Source organism: Lynx rufus, unplaced genomic scaffold, assembly GCF_022079265.1.
Source record: "Lynx rufus isolate CCGP_SWC_20201006 ecotype Redwood Valley unplaced genomic scaffold, mLynRuf1.p SCAF_25, whole genome shotgun sequence".
NCBI classification, from domain to species: Eukaryota; Metazoa; Chordata; class Mammalia; order Carnivora; family Felidae; genus Lynx; species Lynx rufus.
The window spans coordinates 17,592,624-17,614,064 of NW_025814840.1; the positions used below are offsets into that span (position 1 = coordinate 17,592,624).

At 45.4% G+C, this 21,441-nt stretch overlaps 1 protein-coding gene across 1 annotated transcript; it reads left to right on the forward strand.

Annotated features, from left to right (window-relative positions):
* Window positions 1-286: 286 nt before the first annotated feature.
* LOC124518581 (60S ribosomal protein L21-like) lies at window positions 287-769 on the forward strand. The gene has a single exon (XM_047088556.1). The coding sequence runs from the start codon at window positions 287-289 to the stop codon at window positions 767-769; it is 483 nt and encodes a 160-aa protein (XP_046944512.1).
* The last annotated feature ends 20,672 nt before the right edge of the window (window positions 770-21,441 follow it).

Below are 21,441 nucleotides of genomic sequence, written 5' to 3' on the forward strand. Positions count from 1 at the left end.
CCAAATAAATCCTAGAACCTAGATGTCATAGAGAAGAGAACAGCCACCAGTTTGATGAACCGCCGGAAATGGGGATCTTGGCAGCTTTGGCTTATAACAGTTGACTGGTACATTCTTGGATAGCAGTTCATTATTGGTGTGTATAAGATTACTTAGAGGGTTTCCCCTGAGGAGCAGAAGTGTGTTGTAGCTGTTTTAGGAAGAGTCTAGAAACTCCGCTCTTAAAAACACCAGGCCTCTAGCCTTCCTTTCGGCCAGAACTGCCATCTTCCAGTAACTCGCCAAAATGACCCACACAAAGGGAAAGAGGAGAGGTACTCGCTGTATGTCCTCTCGGCCTTTCAGAAAACACGGAGTTGTTCCTTTGGCAACGTACATGCGAATCTACAAGAAAGGTGATATTGCGGACGTCCAGGGACTGGGCACTGCTCACAAAGGAACGCCCCACAAGTGTTTCCATGGCAAAACTGGAAGAGTCTCCGACGTTACCCAGCATGCTGTTGGCATCGCCGTAAAGAAACAAGCTGAGGGCAAGAGTCTTGCTAAGAGAATTAATGCACGTGCTGAGCCCGTCAAGCACGCAAAGAGCCGAGACACCTTCCTGAAGCGTGTGAAGGAAAGCGATCAGAGAAAGAAGGAAGCCAAGGAGAAAGATACTTGGGTGCAACGGAAGCGCCAGCCGGCCCCACCCAGCGAAGCACACTTCGTGAGAACCGAAGGAGAGGAGCCCGAGCTGCTGGAACCCATGCCCTATGACCTCACGGCATGAGAAGTGTAAAATAAATAAATAAAAGACCTCAAGACCGTAAGAAACAAACAAGAAAACCCACCCGGCATAGGAGTATCGAGGAGAGGCTGTGATGCTTTTGAGTGCTCAGGGAGAGCTCCTGGAGGATTTGGTGCCTGATGCGATCATTGAGTCCCGAAGAGGGCATGACAGAAGGGATGGCTCGGGGAGCAAGGGCACAGAAGGAGAGTGGCGTGCCTGCGGCGGGTGGCGATTAGACTGGCGGGTGGGGCATGGAGAAACTGTGGTCCCGGCAAGCAGCCCGGAGACAGGCAGCCCCCCTAAATCCTGAAGGTACACACACCCTATTTCCCTGGCTAGGATATCACGATTATGAGATGCGTGAGTATTTTGTACGGTACCGAATGGGAATTTTGCCTGTCAAACCGTGACATAGCTTTCATGGTAAGACGCGTCCCAATTTCAAAGACGTTAAAAGGTGTGGTAAAAGCGTGGTCGGTCAGTGTGGTAGCCAGCCTCTGGGGTGACCGCAAAGATTTCCACGTCCTGGTATCAGCACCCTGGGCTGTACCCTCCCATATTCGGCGGGGCGGACCAGACTTTCTTAGGCCGAAGGCAGCTGCAACGATTTGGGGGCATGAGAGCTAGGTGATAATAACAAGGTTTGGGAAGACGGAAACCGATCAGGGCTTGCGATAGGAATTTGAGCTGGAGAGGTTATGAACGCCGTGGCTTATTTCCAGCAGGAGGACGTCAGTTTTGACTTAGCAGAATCCTCATTTTCTTGTCCTTCAGGCCACCTGCCGGGCTCAGCATCGAGGCGAGCCCGGCTTCTCCATTCCCAGTGCCTTGCTATCACCTCACCCCAGATAGAAATTTCTCTTCCCGTTGCCACGCCCTCCCTCATAACAGTCCTTCCATGGGACCATTCCAGCAGCTGAAGTCCGTCTGGGGCAAGTATGCTGAGAGCCCAGGGCCAAAGCGGGACCAGGCTCTGGGAGAGGATACGGTGCGTGCTAAGTCCCTGCAGAGGGAGGACAGGGCAGGAGGAGCTCCTGAAGGAGTCGTCAAACAGCTGACTCTAGATGAAAGTCTACAAGAACAAAAGCTCCCTACAAATAAATTGCACATAATCTGATTCGGCTCATACTTTCGCTAATAAGGCACGGAGCCTCGGCTTAAACACGCGATCCATAGAAGGGTCTCGACTTCTGGTCCCCAGTCCCCCAGGCCAGCCTAGTAGCACCTGCAGACCACCTCTGCCTCCATAAGAAGAAAACTCAGTGTCCACCCGCACTGAAGTGGAACATCCATGGAGGGGGGAGACAGCACCCGGTTCCTTAGAAAGCAGACTCCCACTGGGGTGTTTTGCTCACTTTTTTGATGAGTTAAAATAGGAGAACTCAGCATGAGAACTTGGAGGAGAACTCCCGCATTCACCTGGACAAAAATCGTTTTTATACATGGGCGAAGGAGGAAAGGATTCAAGTCTGGTTTACTTTCTGTGACTATACTCAGGGGGAAGTTAGCAGGTGAACTCTACGTATTTTTATAAGTCCGATTTAAGAGAGTCAGAAGATTAATGTTATTGGTTCGAGACTATTTGTGTAATTAGCGAGCGCTGGTACAGATTCCTTCACCTTGCCTTAGGAACTGTCACAATCCTAAACAAGGGGAAGAAATCCACTCGCTTGCATTTTGTAATCAATTTCCTTCTACGCACGCCTTTTCTCCCTTCCTTAGGAAGTCATACGGGTGACTGTGGTACGTCCCACCACCTAGGAAGAAAGCAAAACTCACTTTGTGTGTTAGTCACACAATCTGATTGAAAGACCCGTTTACAAAATTAATAGCAGAGTTTTATTTAGCAACCTGCACATTTTATTAGGCGTCATTTTCTTCACTCTACGTTTCACACAGACCAGCTCTGCGGGGTTCTCTCTCCGGCAATATGGCAACCTAATTACCCAAATCACCCTTCTGGCTAAAAATAACTATAAAAGCGTTGAAAATCAAAGTCTTCTTCAAAGTGCTGACGAGCTGGCAAGACATCAAGACTTGGACAGTGTTGCATCCACATGACTCCTGACACAGAATGCCACGGGCACCAGTGACAGTCACAACAAAGTTTATTGCAATGAGAGGCAAGGCCGACCGATCGGGACCAACACTCTTGATAAGAGTGCGGCCTCGAACAGCCGGGGTGCAGAGTTTTTATGGCCGATCACATCCTTTTATCATCACCTGGGAACAGAACAGAGAAACAGTTCCCAGACAAGTTAGAAACAGCTGCTGGATGAGGTGATTATTGTAGACTTTCTGCCGCTAAGTTGCAACCAGTGGATCTCCTTGACCCTGCCTCTGATGCTCTTTTCTTTCCTTCATTGGTGAAGCCCGATTTACAAGAGTAGGACGCATAATTTACAAGAGGAAAGCAAGGAAGACCCCTTCCCACAAAGCTGGGACCCCAGAGAACCACACCTTCCGTGTAAGCTTGACCTGGAAATATACCCAGCTCTCCCTGCCACCACACCGCAGCACCACAGAGAAAATCACCCAGTTCCTTGGTGCGCAGCAGCAGACGGGGAGACCACACCCACAGGAAGTTGTATGGATAGACCAGACCTTGCACACATTTGCATCAGTGTCACACGGCCCGGGGGGGGGGGGGGGGGACAACCCTCGAGGTAAAATGCAGCTCGCAGAGATACCCCGCTAAGAGTCTCCTGGGCATCTGACAAAGTACGTGAAAATCTGCTTGAATTCCAGAAGAATTAGGAGCTCTTAACTCTCAAAGAACTTCCTATTTCCAAGGAAAACAAGCAGCTCACAGAAAAATATCATAGATGTTCAAGGAAACACGGTAGCATGAGCGAGAGCCATCAGAAGCAAACAGTAGAAACGGACCTGCAAAGATCTCAGATCCTGGAATTACCAGACGCAGAATTAAAATGACCATGTTTCCGATGTTAAAAAATAAACAGGGGCGCCTGGGTGGCTCAGTCGGTTAAGCGTCCGACTTCGGCTCAGGTCGCGATCTCGAGGTCTGTGAGTTCGAGCCCCGCATCAGGCTCTGTGCTGCCAGCTCAGAGCCTGGAGCCTGCTTCGGATTCTGTGTCTCCCTCTCTTTCTCTGCCTCTCCCACTCATGCTCTGTCTCTCTCTGTCTCTCAAAATAAATAAAAAATCATTAAACAATTTTTAGAAAATAAAATAAACAAACTTTAACAGTTTGAAAAAGAACGAAGTTGCATGTCTAGAAAGAAACGTAGTAATCGCAGTAAAGAGCTGAACGCACGAATTTAACCCCACATTAGACATGACTGAAGAGAGAATTGGTGAAGAGGAAAGCAGATCTTAAGGAGTTACTAAATGTCCCACAGAAAGAGGAAGAAATGGGGCATTTGAAAGCGAAGTTATGAAGCCGTAACGTGACAGGGGTGTAACAAAAACATGAGAAGGGAAGGAAAGAGATAAGACAGAAGAGATGAAGCAAAGGCAATATTTAGTGACATAATGACTAAAATTTTTCGAGAACTTTCAAGAGACACAAATCCACAGACAGAGGTCCAACAAATGCCTAACATAATGGAACTACAGAAAAACAATGACGGGAAGGAGGTCTTAAAAGGGATCGGAGGGTACCTTCAAAGGAACAACCATCAGATCAGCTGAATCTCGATGGCAACCGTAGAAGCCGGACAAAAACGAAATGTTTTCAATGTGCTGACAGAAAATCACTACATGTGCACAGCCACAGAAACACACACCTCCCGCCAAAATGTATTTCAAAGATGAAGGCTAAGTAAAGACATTTTTAGGCTAATAAAAACTGAGCTTGCCACCAACAGACCCTGGAGAATTTAGGGAAATTTTAAAGCGTGTTCTTTAAGTAGGAGGAAGGTGATACTAGATGCGGGGAATAAAGGGCAAAGAGACTGATAATTATAGGGACACCTGGGTGGCTCAGTTGGTTGAGCGTCTGACTCTTGATTTTGGCTCAGGTCATGATCTCACAGCTCTTGAGATCGAGCCCCAAATATGGCTCGGTGCTAACAGCAGGGAGCCTGCTTGGGATTCTCTCTCTCTCCCTCTCCGCCCCTCCCCCACTCGTGCTCCCACGTTCTCTCTCTCTCAAAAATAAACAAATAAACAAAAAAGAGAAAATGATAATTATATGGGTAAATTTTTTTTAATTTTTTATGTTTATTTATTTGAAAGAGAGAGAGAACAGGGAAGGGGCAGAGCGAGAGGGAGACACAGAATCCGAAGCAGGCTCCAGGCTCTGAGCTGTCAGCACAGAGCCTGACGCGGGGCTCAAACCCACGAACTGTGAGATCATGATCTGAGCCGAAGTCGGACGCTTAACCGACTGAGCCACCTGGGCACCCCTATGGATAAATATTTATAAGGGGTGCTTAACAGTGATGTTTTGCGGGTCTAAATATGATGTAAAATTAAAATACGTAAAAACAATAGCATGAAATTCAGTGTGTGACAAATGGAGTTTAAGTATTCTGAAATCCTTGAAATGACTGGAAGGAGGTAAAAATATTTATTAACTCTAGGCTTTGATATATTAAATAAGCATTAAGGAAACAGCAGAAGAATAAAAAGAATGTATTATTTCTACAGTCAAAGGAAAACTTAGAGGAAAAATCATATTAGAAAAAAAAAAGGGAGGGTTCCTGGCTGGCTCAGTCAGTAAAGCATATAACTCTTGATCTCTGTGAAACATTTTGAAAGTGATCTAGAAAAATATCTTTATGACTTGAGGAAAGACAAGAATTTGGATGTAAATTAAAAAAAATTAAATTAAAAAAAGAATTTATTAAAGAAAAAGCAGAAGCCATAACTTAAACAAACTCAACAATTTGAAAATTAAATTTTTTTTCAAATCAAAGACTCAGACTAAAGAGACAGACAACCTTTGAGAATATATTTGCTACACATCTAGTCAGTGAATGATTAGTGTATGGAAAAAAATATATATATTATTGAACATTTTCATATCTTTGGGAAAATGTCTATTCAAGTCCTTTGCCCATTTTTTTTTAAATTTTTTTTCAACGTTTTTTATTTATTTTTGGGACAGAGAGAGACAGAGCTTGAACGGGGGAGGGGCAGAGAGAGAGGGAGACACAGAATGGGAAACAGGCTCCAGGCTCCGAGCCATCAGCCCAGAGCCCGACGCGGGGCTCGAACTCACGGACCGCGAGATCGTGACCTGGCTGAAGTCGGACGCTTAACCGACTGTGCCACCCAGGCGCCCCATCCTTTGCCCATTTTTAAATTGGGGTGTTTGTGTTACTGTTCTTATTGAACTGAAGAAGTTCCTTACATATTCTGGACATTAATCCCTTATCAGACATACGACTTACCAATACTTGACAGGTTTTTTTTTTTTTTTTGCAGGAAACAAAACCCAAAATGCTCTGAAAATGTATTACCATTCAACTAAACTCGTATGCTCAAACTGAAAGAAATGATGTATGAAAGAAGGGAAGAAAGACCAGATACCAAAAAACTGGATTTCCCTGCTTCCATTTACCTCTTTTCTTAGAGCTGCTTTTCTAGATTTTCCTCCCTCATTTTATCAGAAATGATTCACACATGAGCAAAAGTCTCTGTTCCATAACCTAACTGATCTTCCTGACCTACGATGCCGGAAGCAGAGAAACTGATGATAAGAAAAATAATATGGCAGTAGGACTATTTATGGAACCAGTTTACGGAACACGTATGATTTGTCCGTGTACCAGGTTAGGCACCACGCCTATAAGGCACAGGTATTATTATCCCCATTTCACAGGCAAGGAGAATGGGATTCAGAAATGATAAGCCTTTTGCCCAAGGTCATGGGGCTGTAGGATTCTTAGATGCTTCCACTTGAGCTATGATAGGCACATCAACATGGAGGCCAGATGCAGACCCTGAGTTGGGCTAATTTATTGCCAAGACATGGAATTAATTGGCACAGATGGTCAGCTCTTGTTTCAAGAGGGGAAGGTCATCCCTTCTCAGAATGCCTGGCGGTAGCATAAGGTTAGGGTCAGCCTGGGGGAGCTTGGAGGGACAACATGGCTGCCTTTCATCCCATTTCTCTTATGACTTCCTGCAAATCCCTGGGATGCGTGTTGGAAAGCACTAGAAAACTAAAGCCCACCAGGAGAGATTCAAGGATGAAAGAAAAGGATCGTGGTGATTGTGGTAGAGAATGCTTAGTCACTCTCTTGAATTCTTGACCTCTACATGTTACCTTTAAAACTCATTGTTTCCATATCTTTAATATTAGCTTTTAGTAGCCACGCTGTTTATTTGGACATTTATTTCCCATTGTCTGCCCTCTGCATTCTAAGGTAAGAGAGTCCAGATGGAATTGTCATTTTTCAAACCCTGGGAGCTATTGACCAGAGCTATTGACGGAGAGCGCTGGGCAGGTCACTTCTGATTTGTTCACTCCAGTCCATCACCCCCCACCCACATTCTCCCCCCAAACTATAACATGCAATAACTAATGCCTTCAAAACACAGATGCTTTGAAGATTATGATGCTGCATTGGAGAAAAATACGAAACCCGTGATCTCCCTATGACTGAAAGTTGTTAATGTCTTAGAGAGGTTTAGGAGTCTAAAGTAAAAGTTGAGGGATGCACCCAAATCACTCTTAACTCTCTCTCTAACCCACAAATCCTCAGTTCACGGAAAAAGTCCTCCCACAAAATCACTGGAAATGCCATTCTGGCGTTGCTGCCGAAGCTCCCCGTGTCACACGGATCAGAAGCGGGTTAAGCTGTATTTAAAGAATCAGATGTGTGATGTTGAGAATCAGCTTATGACAGTTCATGTTAAGAGGTGAAGTATTCTCACCTTCTTTCATTTGCAGACTTAATGATCTCAGGGTCAAATTTGAAGCATCTGTAATTCTGTGCAAGTGCAGTTTATAAAACTCTTGCACATTCTTAGGTAAAGGCAGGCCATAAAGAACATTCTAGAAAACCTAGGTAAAGAATGCCTTACAAAGGCAAACTTGTATAGTTTGCACAAGATTGAAATGATGCAGGTGGGTGGCTTTGAAAGGAAAAGGCGCCATGATGCATCAGGGTGCCTGGGGAAAGTTCTAACGCAGCAACATTGCGGGGGTCCGAACAAGCTCTGTCTGCCAGCATCCTTCTCAATCCTGGTACCCCTGGTGCCTTGATGTGGACACCCAGACTGTCCCTTTCTCTCTCTCAATGTTACCTTCGGGAATTCTGACAACATTCTCCCTATATTTAAACGACGTTTTGAAGCCAAGCGATCCTAGTTTCTAATTTCATCAGTAATTAAAATCCTTGAGGGGCGCCTGGGTGGCGCAGTCGGTTAAGCGTCCGACTTCAGCCAGGTCACGATCTCACGGTCCGTGAGTTCGAGCCCCGCGTCGGGCTCTGGGCTGATGGCTCAGAGCCTGGAGCCTGTTTCCGATTCTGTGTCTCCCTCTCTCTCTGCCCCTCCCCTGTTCATGCTCTGTCTCTCTCTGTCCCAAAAATAAATAAACGTTGAAAAAAAATTTTTTTAAAAAAATAAAATCCTTGAGAGTACTTAAGAAGCTCTTTTATAAAAAAAAAAAAACATGGTGTGACATAAACATATGATATCCATTTTAACAGCTGTTGTATTATTATTTGCCGAAAGGCTGGTTAATCAGACCAAGAGCCTTTTAATCCGAATGTGAGTGAATCTAAGAAACAAAAGAGATGAACGTAGGGGAGGGGGAGAAAAGGAAGAGAGAGAGAGAGGCAGACAAGTCATAAAAGAGTCCTAACTATAGAGAACAAACTGAGGGTTGCTGGAGGGAGTTGGGAGGGCACGTGTTGGGATGAGCGCCAGATGTTGTATGTAAGCGATGAATCACTAAATTCTCCTGAAACCAATGTTACTCTATGTGTTAACTAGAATCTAAACAAAAACTTGAAACAAACAAACAAAAAGACCGAACAACAACAACAACAACAACCCCGAATATGAGTTAGAAAGGGGAAACACCTACCTGGGTAGAACTGTTATGGAAAAAAGGCAGTTACAGCAAGGAAATGGGTACCTGGTGATTCACATGAGAAAACACTAAGGAAGAGAGCTGGATGTAAGACTTAATGACCACGGATGTTTTGCGAAGTAAATAAAGTGCACTGAGTTATAACAGTGAGTCGTAAATCTGATGATCCTGGAAGATTGGGACGATACTGTTTACAATGGAACCCAGGACGCAGGGGCTTGTTCTTGGCAGAAGAAGCTGTTGAACAACAGCATGGATTTCTACTGTGTGTCTAGAAATCTGGACCTGGAAATAGGGCCTCGGCGGGGCATAGGGGTAAGGATCGGAGAAAAGAAATGACAAAAGCAATACCCCAGGGGCATATTCTGCAGGCCACCTGATCAGGCAGAGGAAATGGGTAGTAAAGTTCTAACGCAGGGGCACCTCGCTGGCTGGTTCAGTTGACAGAACGTGCAACTCTTGATCTTGGGGGCATGAGTTCGAGCCCCACATGTGGGGAGCCTACTTTAAAAAAAAAAAAAAGTTCTGATGCAGTATGTTACAGCCAGTGATCCTTTAGCCGAAACTGCAAAATCCACAAAGCTCTGAAAAGCTCAGTTGGTAGCAAAACCTGACTCGACGTGAAGCTTTTTACATTCTTTTGGCGGTGGTGGTGGTGCTCATTTTAGTAACTTTTAGTTACGCAAAATACACACACACTCCTTTTAATTTTAATATCTTTGATTCCTAGCTGTGATGGTTAATTTTTTGTGTTAACCTTACCGGCCACAGGGTGCACAGATTAAACATTATTTCTGTGTGTCTGTGGGGGTATTTCTGGATGAGATAGCATTTGATCTGGTGGATTCGGTAAAGCAGTTTGCCCTCCCCAGTGTGGGTGGGCACCATTCAGTCTGTTGAAAGCCTGAACAGAACAAAAGGTGGAGGAAGAAGGAAATTCACCCATTTTATTTTCTGCCTCACTGCTTGCGCTGGGACTTCTCAACTCACCTTCTCCAGCTTCTGGGACTCACCATCCGCTCTGCTGGTTCTCAGGCCAAGTCTCTGTGATAATTAGACTGGCTCCCTGGGTCTCCAGCTTGCAGATAGCAGATGGTGGGACTATTCAACCTCTCGTGAGCCAGTGTGCGTGTGTGTGTGTGTGTGTGTGTGTGTATACAAATACATATTATACATATTTGTATACATACATATTTGGTTTGTTTCTCTGGAGAACCCTAACGCCCTTTCCCATGGATTAATCTGCCGATTGTATACGTAAGTAAACTTCTTTTGTTGACGCAGAAACACATGTAAAAAGTGTACAAGTCATCAGCACAGCTCAAGTGAATTATCTCAAAGTGAACACAGGCGTGTAAACCAGAACAGAGGTCAAGAAATAGAATTACCAACGCCCCAAACCCTTCCTTTGTGTCACTTTCTGGTCCTTGTCCTCACCTGCCTCCCCAAAGGAGGGGGTACAATTTCTGAACCAGTTAGCTATCGTCACAAGAATGCAAAGAACAAACCATTCCAAAATACAAGGCCTCGTTGAAGACAGCAGTCACTCTTGCCATGGATGTGCGGTTTAGCTAATTTCACTTGGGTTCATTTATGTGTCTGGAGATCAGTTGATTTGGACTGGGCTTAGCGGGGCCACTGCCCTAACAGCATAACATAACCTCACAGCTAACAGCCTAACAGCTAACAGCTAACATAATAAAGTTTTATTTCTCTTAGTGCTTTCTGTAGATGAACTCATACAACAAGTATTCTTTTATGTCTACCTCATTTCGTCCAATATTATTTTTTTGAGGTTTGTCCAGCAGTGTGTCTCGTAATAACTTGGAAGAGCTGGTTGTTAAGTTTTGAAAGCCAGTTGTCAAACAGAACTTACTAAAAGTTAAATTATGGGGTGCCTGGGCGGCTCAGTCAGTTAAATGTCAGCTCAGTTCATGATCTCACAGTTCATGAGTTTGAGCCCCACGTCGGGCTCTGTGTTGACAGCTCAGAGCCTGGAGCCTGCTTCGGATTCCGTGTCTCCCTGTCTCTCTAACCCTGCCCCGCTCACACTCTGTGTCTGTCTCTCGCGGTCCGTGAGTTCGAGCCCCGCGTCAGGCTCTGGGCTGACGGCTCAGAGCCTGGAGCCTGTTTCCGATTCTGTGTCTCCCTCTCTCTCTGCCCCTCCCCCGTTCATGCTCTGTCTCTCTCTGTCCCAAAAATAAATAAACGTTAAAAAAATTTTTTTTTTAAAAATCAAAAGTAGGGGCGCCTGGGTGGCGCAGTCGGTTAAGCGTCCGACTTCAGCCAGGTCACGATCTCGCGGTCTGTGAGTTCGAGCCCCGCGTCGGGCTCTGGGCTGATGGCTCAGAGCCTGGAGCCTGTTTCCGATTCTGTGTCTCCCTCTCTCTCTGCCCCTCCCCCGTTCATACTCTGTCTCTCTGTGTCCCAAAAATAAATAAACGTTAAAAAAATTTTTTTTAAAAATCAAAAGTAAATAAACATTAAAAGTTAAATTATAAAAACTCATTATGAAACAAATTGCATTAAAAACAGAGGTACAGAGGTAATAAATACTCAAAACTCCTTGCTTCCTAATGATTCAACTACACTTTACCATTACCTCTGCTCTTGGGGTTATTTATATCAATTGTAACTGCATGTAATAAGCATTGTAGAAAGGAGCAGTATTGTGTTTTTCTTCCCAATCTTGTGTTCAACAGTGTCACATTAGTGGCTTGAAATTGACCACAGTGGGAGTATTCACATCACAGAAATTAGCAAATGCTATAAATTAGGGCTTCCTTGTAGTGTTCTGTTGATTGTTTGGACTTAAGAAAGGGATGGAGAAAACGCTGATTAAGAGAGCAGGTTAAACATAGAGGTGCCGGGGTGGCTCATTCGGTTAAGCATCTGACTCTTGATTTCAGCTCAGGTCATGATCTCACAGTTGTGAGATCGCGCCCCACCTCGGACTCCGCCCTGGGTGTGGAGCCTGCTTGAGATTCTCTCTCTCCTCCTTTTGCCCCTCTTACCACACTTGCTCATGCTCACGTTCTGTCTCTCTCTCAAAAAGAGAGAGAGAAAGAGAGAGAGCAGTTTAAACATAAAAGTATGTTGTGTCTATAGCCATTACATTGTGAAAAACACACACAAAAAACTGAGGAAATATTCTTCCGGTATTCAAAACTATTATCCGTTCAGTATAGAGGATGGTCAGTCATTGACAAGTGAGAGAAGTCTTGACAAAAATTTTTATTTCCTTTTGTCTCGTTTTTTAATGTCAGTAAAACGATCAACTAACATTCATGATGAACTGATTTATTCATCAGTTGCATCCACAGGCCGGCCACAGACACGAGGGTTCAGCCGAAAATCAACAAAATTGACCGAGAATCGATCGGAAATACAGAATATCCAATAAGTATTATAGATTTTATTATTTGTGGATTGTGTCCTATATATCCTTTGTAATAGTAAAATTTACAATAAGTGTAGATATATGTAGATTTTTTTCCCCAGAAAGATAGTTGTTAGACATTTACCAGTGTGCCTCTGAATTCATCTACATGACGTATTTTGCAAGGAGCAGTAATTCATTTATTTCCACTTGCCGCATGGTATTATACTGCCTGATTATTCTGCCATGTTTTTATCCATTCTACTGTTGAGTAATGTTCGGATGATTTCTGGTTTAAAAAAATTTTTTTTTCAACGTTTATTTATTTTTGGGACAGAGAGAGACAGAGCATGAACGGGCGAGGGGCAGAGAGAGAGGGCGACACAGAATCGGAAACAGGCTCCAGGCTCCGAGCCATCAGCCCAGAGCCCGACGCGGGGCTCGAACTCACGGACCGCGAGATCGTGACCTGGCTGAAGTCGGACGCTTAACCGACTGCGCCACCCAGGCGCCCCCTGATTTCTGGTTTTAGATTTAACGAATAATGCTCTTGAAACACTGTTGTTTCAAGTCGACATCTGTACTCATTTCTATTATGTATGATATTAGTTGCTTATTGCTCGTACTATAAATTAGCACAAATTTAGTGCCTTAAAACAACAAAAGTTTATTATGTTACAATTCTGGAGATCAGAAGCCCAAAATGGGTTTCATTGGGCTAAAATCAAGGTTTGGGCAGGAATGCATTGCTTCTGGAGAGGCCAGGGGACAATCTGTCAGCCTCTTGCAGCTTCTAGATACCTCCCATGTTTCCTTGACCTATGGCCCCTTTCGGCCAGCAATCCAATCCCCGCTTCAATTGTCACAGCTCTTCCTCCAAATCTGACCCCCTGCTCCCTCCTGTAAGGACCCATGTATTAGACTGAGCCCATGTGGATAATCCAGGATAATCCCCCCATCTCACGATCCTCAATTTACTCACAGCTGCAAAGTCCCTGTTGCCATGTAAGGTAACCTAATCACCGGTATCGGAGATTAGGACTTGCACATCTTTGGAGGGGTGGGGAGGGGGGAGGTTCTTTATTCTGCTTGATGCAGACAGATTCTAAAAGTGAAATTGCTATGGTAACTAACTAAAATTTAAATTAAAAGAAAGTAAATAAAAGTGAATTTGCTGCCCCATAAAATATGCCTATATTCAGCCTTAGATAATACTGCCCCGTCGTTTCCCCAAGTGGTCCCAATTTATCTTCTGGAAAAATATCAGAGTATTTCAGTTACACTGCATTTTTGCTTGATGGGGTCAGTCTTCTTCATTTGGGTCGTTTCAGTGGATTAGTATCAGAACCTTACTGTAGTTTTAGCATGTTCCTTATGACTAGAGCAGACTTTCATAGGCTTATCGACTCTTTGAATGTCCTCTACTGTGAAGTTCTTGGTTGAGTCCACTCTGCCCATTTTGATATTGGTTTGATATTGGGTTGTTTGATCTTTTATTTTCTTTTGCGTCATCTCAAATACTTTTTATATGAAAATAGAACTCATTTAGTTAATCACTCTGTTCTCATTTCTTTTTTTTAACGCGAGTATAATTAACATATAGTGTTGGGGCGCCTGGGTGGCTCAGTCGGTTGAGCGTCCGACTTCGGCTCAGGTCATGAGCTCATGGCTTGTGAGTTTGGGCCCCGCGTCTGGCTCTGTGCCTACAGCTTGGACGCTGGAGCCTGCTTCGGATTCTGTGTCTCCCTCTCTCTCTGCCCCTCCCCCACACATGCTCTGTCTCTCTCTGCCTCTCAAAAATAAAGAAAACTAATAAAAGATTTTTAAAAGTAATTAACATATAGTGTTATATTAGTTTTAGATATACAGCACAATGATGCAACACTCCTACACATCACCCGGTGCCCATCACGATATGTGTTCTTAATCCCCTTTGCCTGTTTCACCCATCCCCCTACTCGCCTTTTCTTTTTGATGTATTGGAATTTTTAGAAAGTATGTATTCTGGAATCGAGACTTTTCTCATTATGATTATTACAAACATTTCCTCCCACTCTGTGTCTTTCTTTTTTTATTCCCTTTACCATGTTATTTGAAGAACAGAAGTTCCAATTTTAACGTGATATACTTTATCTTTTTGTTCATGGGTAATGTTTTCTGCGTTCTGTTTAAGAAATTCTTTTGCCTACTTTGCCCACTCAGCGTCTTGAAGTTGTTTTCCCACACTATCTTCTAGAAGCCTTATTTTTGGTGTAGGGTGTGAGTTTTTCCCCCCTTTTGGATATGCAATTAATTCAGCATCGTTTATTGACAACAGCATTCCTGGGGCACCTGGGTGGCTCAGTCGGTTAAGCGTCTGACTTTGGCTCAGGTCATGATCTTGTGGTTCTTGAGTTTGAGCCCCGCATCAGGCTGTCTGCTGTTAGCACAGAGCCCTCTTTGCGTCCTCTGTCTCCCTCACTCTGCCCCTCCCCTGCTCTCTCTCTTTCAAAAATAAACAAACATGAAAAGAAAAAAGATAAAAAGCATTCTTTCCCTTCATCTTTGCATTATTGTGTGTGTGTTTATTTTTAACTGAGTACTGGACTCTGAGCATAAAAATTCTGAGGGATAATTTGAGGCTTTGAATGATTTAATCTTTTTCCAGGAAGGATTAGTTTTTATGCTGCAGACAGATCAGGGCAGATTATCCCAATCCAATCAAGGGTGGAGCTGATTGGAAGCGAGACCTCCACTCTTGGGAAAGCAGGTATATTTCCAGGTTTCCCTTCCTTCCGTGGTATAGCCCTCTGGGGTCCCAAATGCACCCCCTGGTGGTTTACCAGGGACTCTCCTTTTTGGTGGGTCATAATATTTGTCTCTCCGGCCCCATGGAAGCACTGGAAACTTTGCTCAGTTTCTCAGCCTTTTCGCTGCTTTTTCTTTTAGCCTCCCAGCCTCCTAGCTGTGAGTTTAGAACAAAGGACTCCAGAAGAAAAGTATGGGTCAAGGTCAACTCGCTCAAAACGACACGGTAGCCTCCAGCCAAAACAGAGGTTTACGGTGGTCAGGTGATGATTGGAGTCTAACAGTGAGCCCATTCTGTGCCTACTTCTCCAGTTCCTGAATACTTGGCAACAAGGGACATTGTAGTAGGAAATGCTAAGCAGAAATCCCTGCAATGTCCCCTCCTTACCACAATAGTAAGCCAGAAGCAATACTGTACTCCTGGTGGATTACAGAGATTACTACCACCGTCGAAGGCTTGAAAGGGGAGCGATCGCTATCACACCCCCACTTAACTCACCAATCTGGCCTGTGTAGAAGCCACGTGGACCCTCGAGAAGGACTGGGGATCATCCTAAACTAAATCAAGTGGTAAGACTCCACATGGAGCTGCCGAACCCAGGGTAACATCATTACTGGAGCAAATCAGCATAACTCCGGGCACTTGGTCTGCCATTATTGGGCCAATGGTGTGACGTCACAGTGTTGTCTCGGGGCCACATCGGTTGCCCTGCTTTCTGCCATAATGTAGTCTGCAGGGAGCCTCATCATCTTGACATTCCACAAAACATCACACAGGCCCACCACACTGATGACAGTATGCTGATCGGCTGAAGTGATCGATCCCAATTAGCTGGGTAAATTGGGCTGCTGCTATACAACAGAGGCACACAGGACTCCTTCTGGGAGCCAGGGGGCTTCACTGAATCTTCTCTTAGTACTACGTGGCCAACAGTAAAGATTAATGGAAAAGTACATAGCAACAACAACAACAACAACAACAAAAAGGCAAGACAACCGGGGCCCTTTGAGAATGACGATCTGGGTCACTATACCAGGTAAAGGATCCTGAGAAGCTGAGGTGTTAGCAGGGAGGGCAAGAAAAATATGAAGTGGGCAGTGGAAGAAGATAGCCGAAGATAGCACAACCATGTGACCACTTATAGAAATGAATTTTGTGGAAGCTTTGCGTATTTTTTCTGCACTTGTCATGTGCCTATGTTTTTTGGCATCTACCAGCCCTCTTCTTCTCTTGTATCCTTCCCATTTTAATTTTTTATACAAGTTGTTGGAAGTCAGCTTTATCATTTAGTCTTTAGGTAACAGAACGTTCCATGGGACGATGACTAAATTTGAAGATTTAGCCAGCGGTGGATACAAGAACTCTTGGGAGTCTGTGTCTTCTCTTGAGGGAAAGGTGAGAACTTCTCTTACAAGGAGGAATACCATATCTTCCTACCGAGAAACACTGAGTTGTTTCGGTTTTGTATGAAAGTCACACGTGTGCAAAAGGGTGCATGAGGAAGCCAAGTAGTCCCAAGGCTGAGGCGGCCGGGTACCCACTTCTAGCCTCTCAGCTCCACATTCACCCTTCAGTACCTGCTCGGCAGTAATGGACACAGATCTTGAAGCTTTCCTCTTTTTACGGTGACTGTGATGTTAAGCTTTGTCAGTAGAGGGCACTGGAAGAAAGCCTTTCTCCTTAGTTCCAGTTGCTGGCTGTTGCTTTTGCGTGTTCCTCCCACACTGCCCACCAAGGTGTTCGTGTGGAAACATCAGTGGTGCTCTGCCCCAGCCACATGCCCCGAGCATGAGCCCCTTGGAGACTTTGCTATTCTGGTTGGGTCCCAGGGATCATCTTTGTGTCCTTCCTGACACAGACACTGCACGACAGGCCTGGAGACTGCTGTGGGGCCTCAATTCCCTCTGTGTGCTCACCTCCAGCCTCGGCTCACTTGTGCCCAGAGACCTGTTTTCTGCTTACCTGGGGACTGTGGGCTGGCTCCGGCCCGGGAGCCCAGCCGACTTCTCTGCCATCCGGGGACTGCAACCACACCTTCTCCAATGAGGAGGCCCCCTTCCATGTTTGCCTCTCCAAGGGGACTCTCCCTCAGCCCCTGGGGGACCCTCTTCCATTTTCTTCACATCATTGTAGTTACTTTCCTGAAATAGTTTAATAATCCTTTACCCTAAACGCCTGATTTTACATTTTATTTATTTTTGAGAGACAGAGAGAGGCAGAGCACAAGTGGGGGAGGGGCAGAGAGAGAAGGAGACACAGAATCCGAAGCGGGCTCCAGGCTCCGAGCTGTCGGCACAGAGCCCGACGCGGGGCTCAAATTCACAAACCGCGAGATCGTGACCTGAGCCGAAGTCGGACGCTTAACCGACGGAGCCACCCAGCCGCCCTTAAACGTCCTGATTTTAAATGACTAGGTGGTTTCTGTCTTGGTGATTGGACCCAAACTGATGTGCCGGGTGATAATGAAGGGAAGCCCCAAAATATTAGCAGGCAGGTGGCCGACCAATCAATTAGTTCAGACTGGAACAGGAAGCCAGAGGCCTGTGGAAGGGATGTGGCTAGAACGGATAGATTTTCTCATCACACAGATAATGTAATTGAAAGGCTGTGGAAGGCATGGGAAAAATTGTCTACCCATACATAGAATCATAAGAATATTAAAATTTATTTGACGAGGTGGAAAATTTTTCTGTGAGGCTGCGGGAAAAGTGAGAACCTGAGCTACAGGTACCTCAAAGCCTAAGCGAAAATGAAAATCATGCAACTGTTTAACCCAGAATTAACAATTAATTATACAGGAGAGGAGGGGCCCCCGGGGGGCTCAGCTGGTCCAGTGTCCAACTCGATCTCCGCTTGGGTTGTGATCTCATGGTTCATGGGACTGAGCCCTGTGTTGGGCTCTGCGATGACACTGTGGAGCCTGCTTGGGATTCTCTCTCTCTCTCCCCTCTCTCTCTCTCCCTCTCTGCCCCTCCCCCGCTTCCTCTCTGTCTCAAAATAAATAAATAAACCTAAAAACATTATAGAGGAGAGGAAATACAGTCATAATATGCTACCTGGATGTGGAGTTAACGATATTTATGAAGTAGGGGGCCCCTGGGTGGCTCAGTCGGTTAAGCGTCCAACTTCGGCTCGGGTCACGATCTCGCGGTCCGTGAGTTCGAGCCCCGTGTTGGGCTCTGTGCCGATAGCTCGGAGCCTGGAGCCTGCTTCAGATTCTGTGTCTTCCTCTCTCTCTGCCCCACTCCTGCTCATGCTCTGTCGCTCTGTCTCTCAAAAATAAATAAACATTAAAAACAAATTTTTTTAAAAAAACCAATATTTATGAAGTAATAATTACAATGATTCGATCCACACTGTGTTAAACCTGTGGTCGCAAGGGAGGGGGAAGGAAGCACAGGTGTTGATAAAGCGATATAAGAAGCTAAGTCTTTGGTCTAATATAAAAAACAGATTATACTTATAGTTGATAAAAGACATTTCGGTCTAAGCATAAAAAAACAGAAACATAAAGTTAAGCATCTTAAGCATAAAACAAATAACAGTGGGTGCTCATTTTAGGCAGAGACTACCCCTAATCCTTTTCTGTTACAAATGATTCAGCGTTATTTGACATTTTAACGATGCGCGCATCTTACGCAAACTCATTTCGGAGGCAATATTGATTTGGGAGGACAGATGAGAACGTTCTTGGGTCAGGAGACGGTAAAGAGGAGGCACTCTTACAGGTTTGAAAGGTCCCCCGATAGAATTCTAACAATGCATTTGCGATCGATCTTGGAAGAAAAGGGGGTGGTACCTAGCGAATAAACCCCCACGTGCAGAGAGCATAGCACTGAGCCAACAGTTCTGAAGACAGCATGCAAACAATGGAAACATGGCCGGTGCCACGCACAAAGGGAAAAGAACAGTCCAGACACGTGGGAGTAACAGCAGGAAGCAGGTCTCAGCACCAGAGGGTTTGTTCAGGGGAATAAAATAGCTGAGGCAAACCCAAGGGATCTTTAAAGCTTGTTTCGTTTTATTTAATAACGTGGGCGTTGTAAGATCAATTCTTCGATAAGACCTGCCATTCAAGAGGACATATGCCGAGAGATCACAGGAAACGTGAACTGGTGACAACAACACAGAACACGACTCCCCCCCGCTGTTGGTAAGAACCGGGCAAAGGGGCCCTTCCGTTTTGGAAAGGTTAAGTCCATGCGTCTGAAACTTTAACGTGCAGATCACCCGAGGTCCTGTTGACATGCCGATGTGTCTTCGGAAAGTCTGGGATGGAGTTGGAGATTCTGAATTTCTAACGCGTTCCCCGATGGTGCCACTCTCTTAATATCAAGAGTCTAAGCCACTCTGGGTCAGCCCTGCAACCAATCACTTAAAAAAAAAACAAAAAAAAAACAAGCAAGTTAAGAAACTCCGCCAAGAGTCTTTACAAACTCCTTGCCATTGAGGAAGACCACACAGATGAGAAAATCACCATCCCCCGCAGTGCTGTCAATGGTGATGGCTGCACGGGGTCAGCGAGAACCAGTCACTTAGAAGATTTTTCTTCCCCCTCGATGGCCTTGCTCGACAGGTAGGTCCGGAAAGGGCACCAGGAATTTGACGATTTCTCACGACATGCTTATGGGCTGTGCAAAGAAATATGGATTATATGCTGTTTATAATTAAGTGGAGAAAGTCACTGGTTTAATAACCATACCCGAGTGTATTGATTCATTGACGGATGTCCGCTTCAAGGGAGGTTTTAAAGGAGTTGTGGGCACAGCTCTTTCATGTTCAACAGCATCCGTCACGATCGGTGTGAAACGGGATGTAAAAGGTGTACAGAGGGACTCCCCTGCAAAGTCACAGAAAGACCGACCCACACAGACTTAGGCAAAAAAGGAACGTATTGGCTCGTTAATTTTCTCAGTTTTTTTTTTTTTATTATGGTGAGATGCACGTAATGAAGAATTTACTATCTTAACCATTTCTAAGTGTACCCCTTCCACGGTATTTCATACGTTCGTAAGGTTGTGCTGCCATCCCCCCGTCTCCAGAACTCTTTGCATCTGGTAAGACTGAAACTCCATGCTCCTGAAACACTAACTCCCCATTCCTTCCTGTCCCCCAAGACCCTGGAAAGCACCACTTTCTGTTCTATCTTTATGATTTTGACTACTCTAAGGATAAGTGGAATCACACAATATTTGGTTTTTCGTGACTGGCTTATTTCCCTAAGCATAATGTCCTCAAGGTTCATCCATGTTTGGTTTTTTTTCTTTAAGTTTATTTATTTTGAGAGAGAAGAGGGAGAGAGAGAGCGCGCGCACAAGCAGGGGAGGGGCGGAGAGAGAGAGAGAGAGGGAGAGAGAGAATCCCAAGCAGGCTCCACACTGTCAGTGCGGAGCCCGATACGGGGCTTGAAATCACAAACCTGTGAGATCGTGACCTGAGCCAAAACCAAGAGTCGGACGTTTAACCGACGAAGGCACCCAGGCGCCCTGAGATTCATCCATGTTGTTAGCCTGTGTCCGAATTTCCTTTCTTCTCAAGGCTGAACAAGATTCCGTTAGATGTATAGACCACATTTCGCTTGTCCATTCACCCATCAGTGGACACTTGGATTGCTTCTGGTAGAGTGGGCAGTTCGACATGAGAGAATGGCGGTGATAAATATGTGACACATGAGGAGCCTGAGGGCACAGCATCCTGACTTTGTGGCTTTTAAGCGTCTTGGCCTTATGGCTTCCCCCACCCCGGGGCTCACAGACCAAGAGCCACAGACGCGGAACACAGATGCGCCCTCCTCTTCAACCGCTACCCCAGGGTAACCTATAGCTTCATTAGAATGTATTTTCATTGTGGTTTCAACCTCCCCTTCCCCACCTCTGCAGCACTGGGTAAGATGGCCACGAGGGTTCCAGCAAGAACCTTGTGGGGCCAAGCTCCCCACCTCCCAACCAGTAGGAGGTGTCCCTTTGATGACCAGAAACAACCTCAGTGGGAGACCGCCCTAGCTATGACCCACAACCTATGTGAACATGAAAAGAAAAGACATCCGTGGGGCACCTGGGTGGCTCAGTCGGTTAAGCGTCCGACTTCGGCTCAGGTCATGATCTCGCGGTTCGTGAGTTCCAGCCCCGAGTCGGTCTCTATGCTGACCGCTCAGAGTCCAGAGCCTGCTTCGGATTCTGGGTCTCCCTCTCTCTCTGCCCCTCCCCGGCTCATGCTCTGTCTCTCTCTGTCTCAAAAATAAATTAATTAATTTTAAAAACATTAAAAAAAAAAAAAGTAAGACATCCCTAAACCCGGTGCAGTGGCCACTTCTGAACCTGCCCACTCTCCCACCTTGGGAGTGTACCGTCCTTAATAAACTGCTTTGTGCTCTCTACCTTCCTCCTGGTCATCTTTGCTCCAGCACAGATCCTCACGGAACTCTCTCGAGGGGAATCCAAGGACGGAGGCTGCCATCAGCACCACACAGCCTCTCCTACCGGTAACACTGCC

Excerpts from the sequence above, each read along its gene's own strand:
- LOC124518581 (XM_047088556.1), top strand. The coding sequence starts at position 287 with ATGACCCACACAAAGGGAAAGAGGAGAGGTACTCGCTGTATGTCCTCT.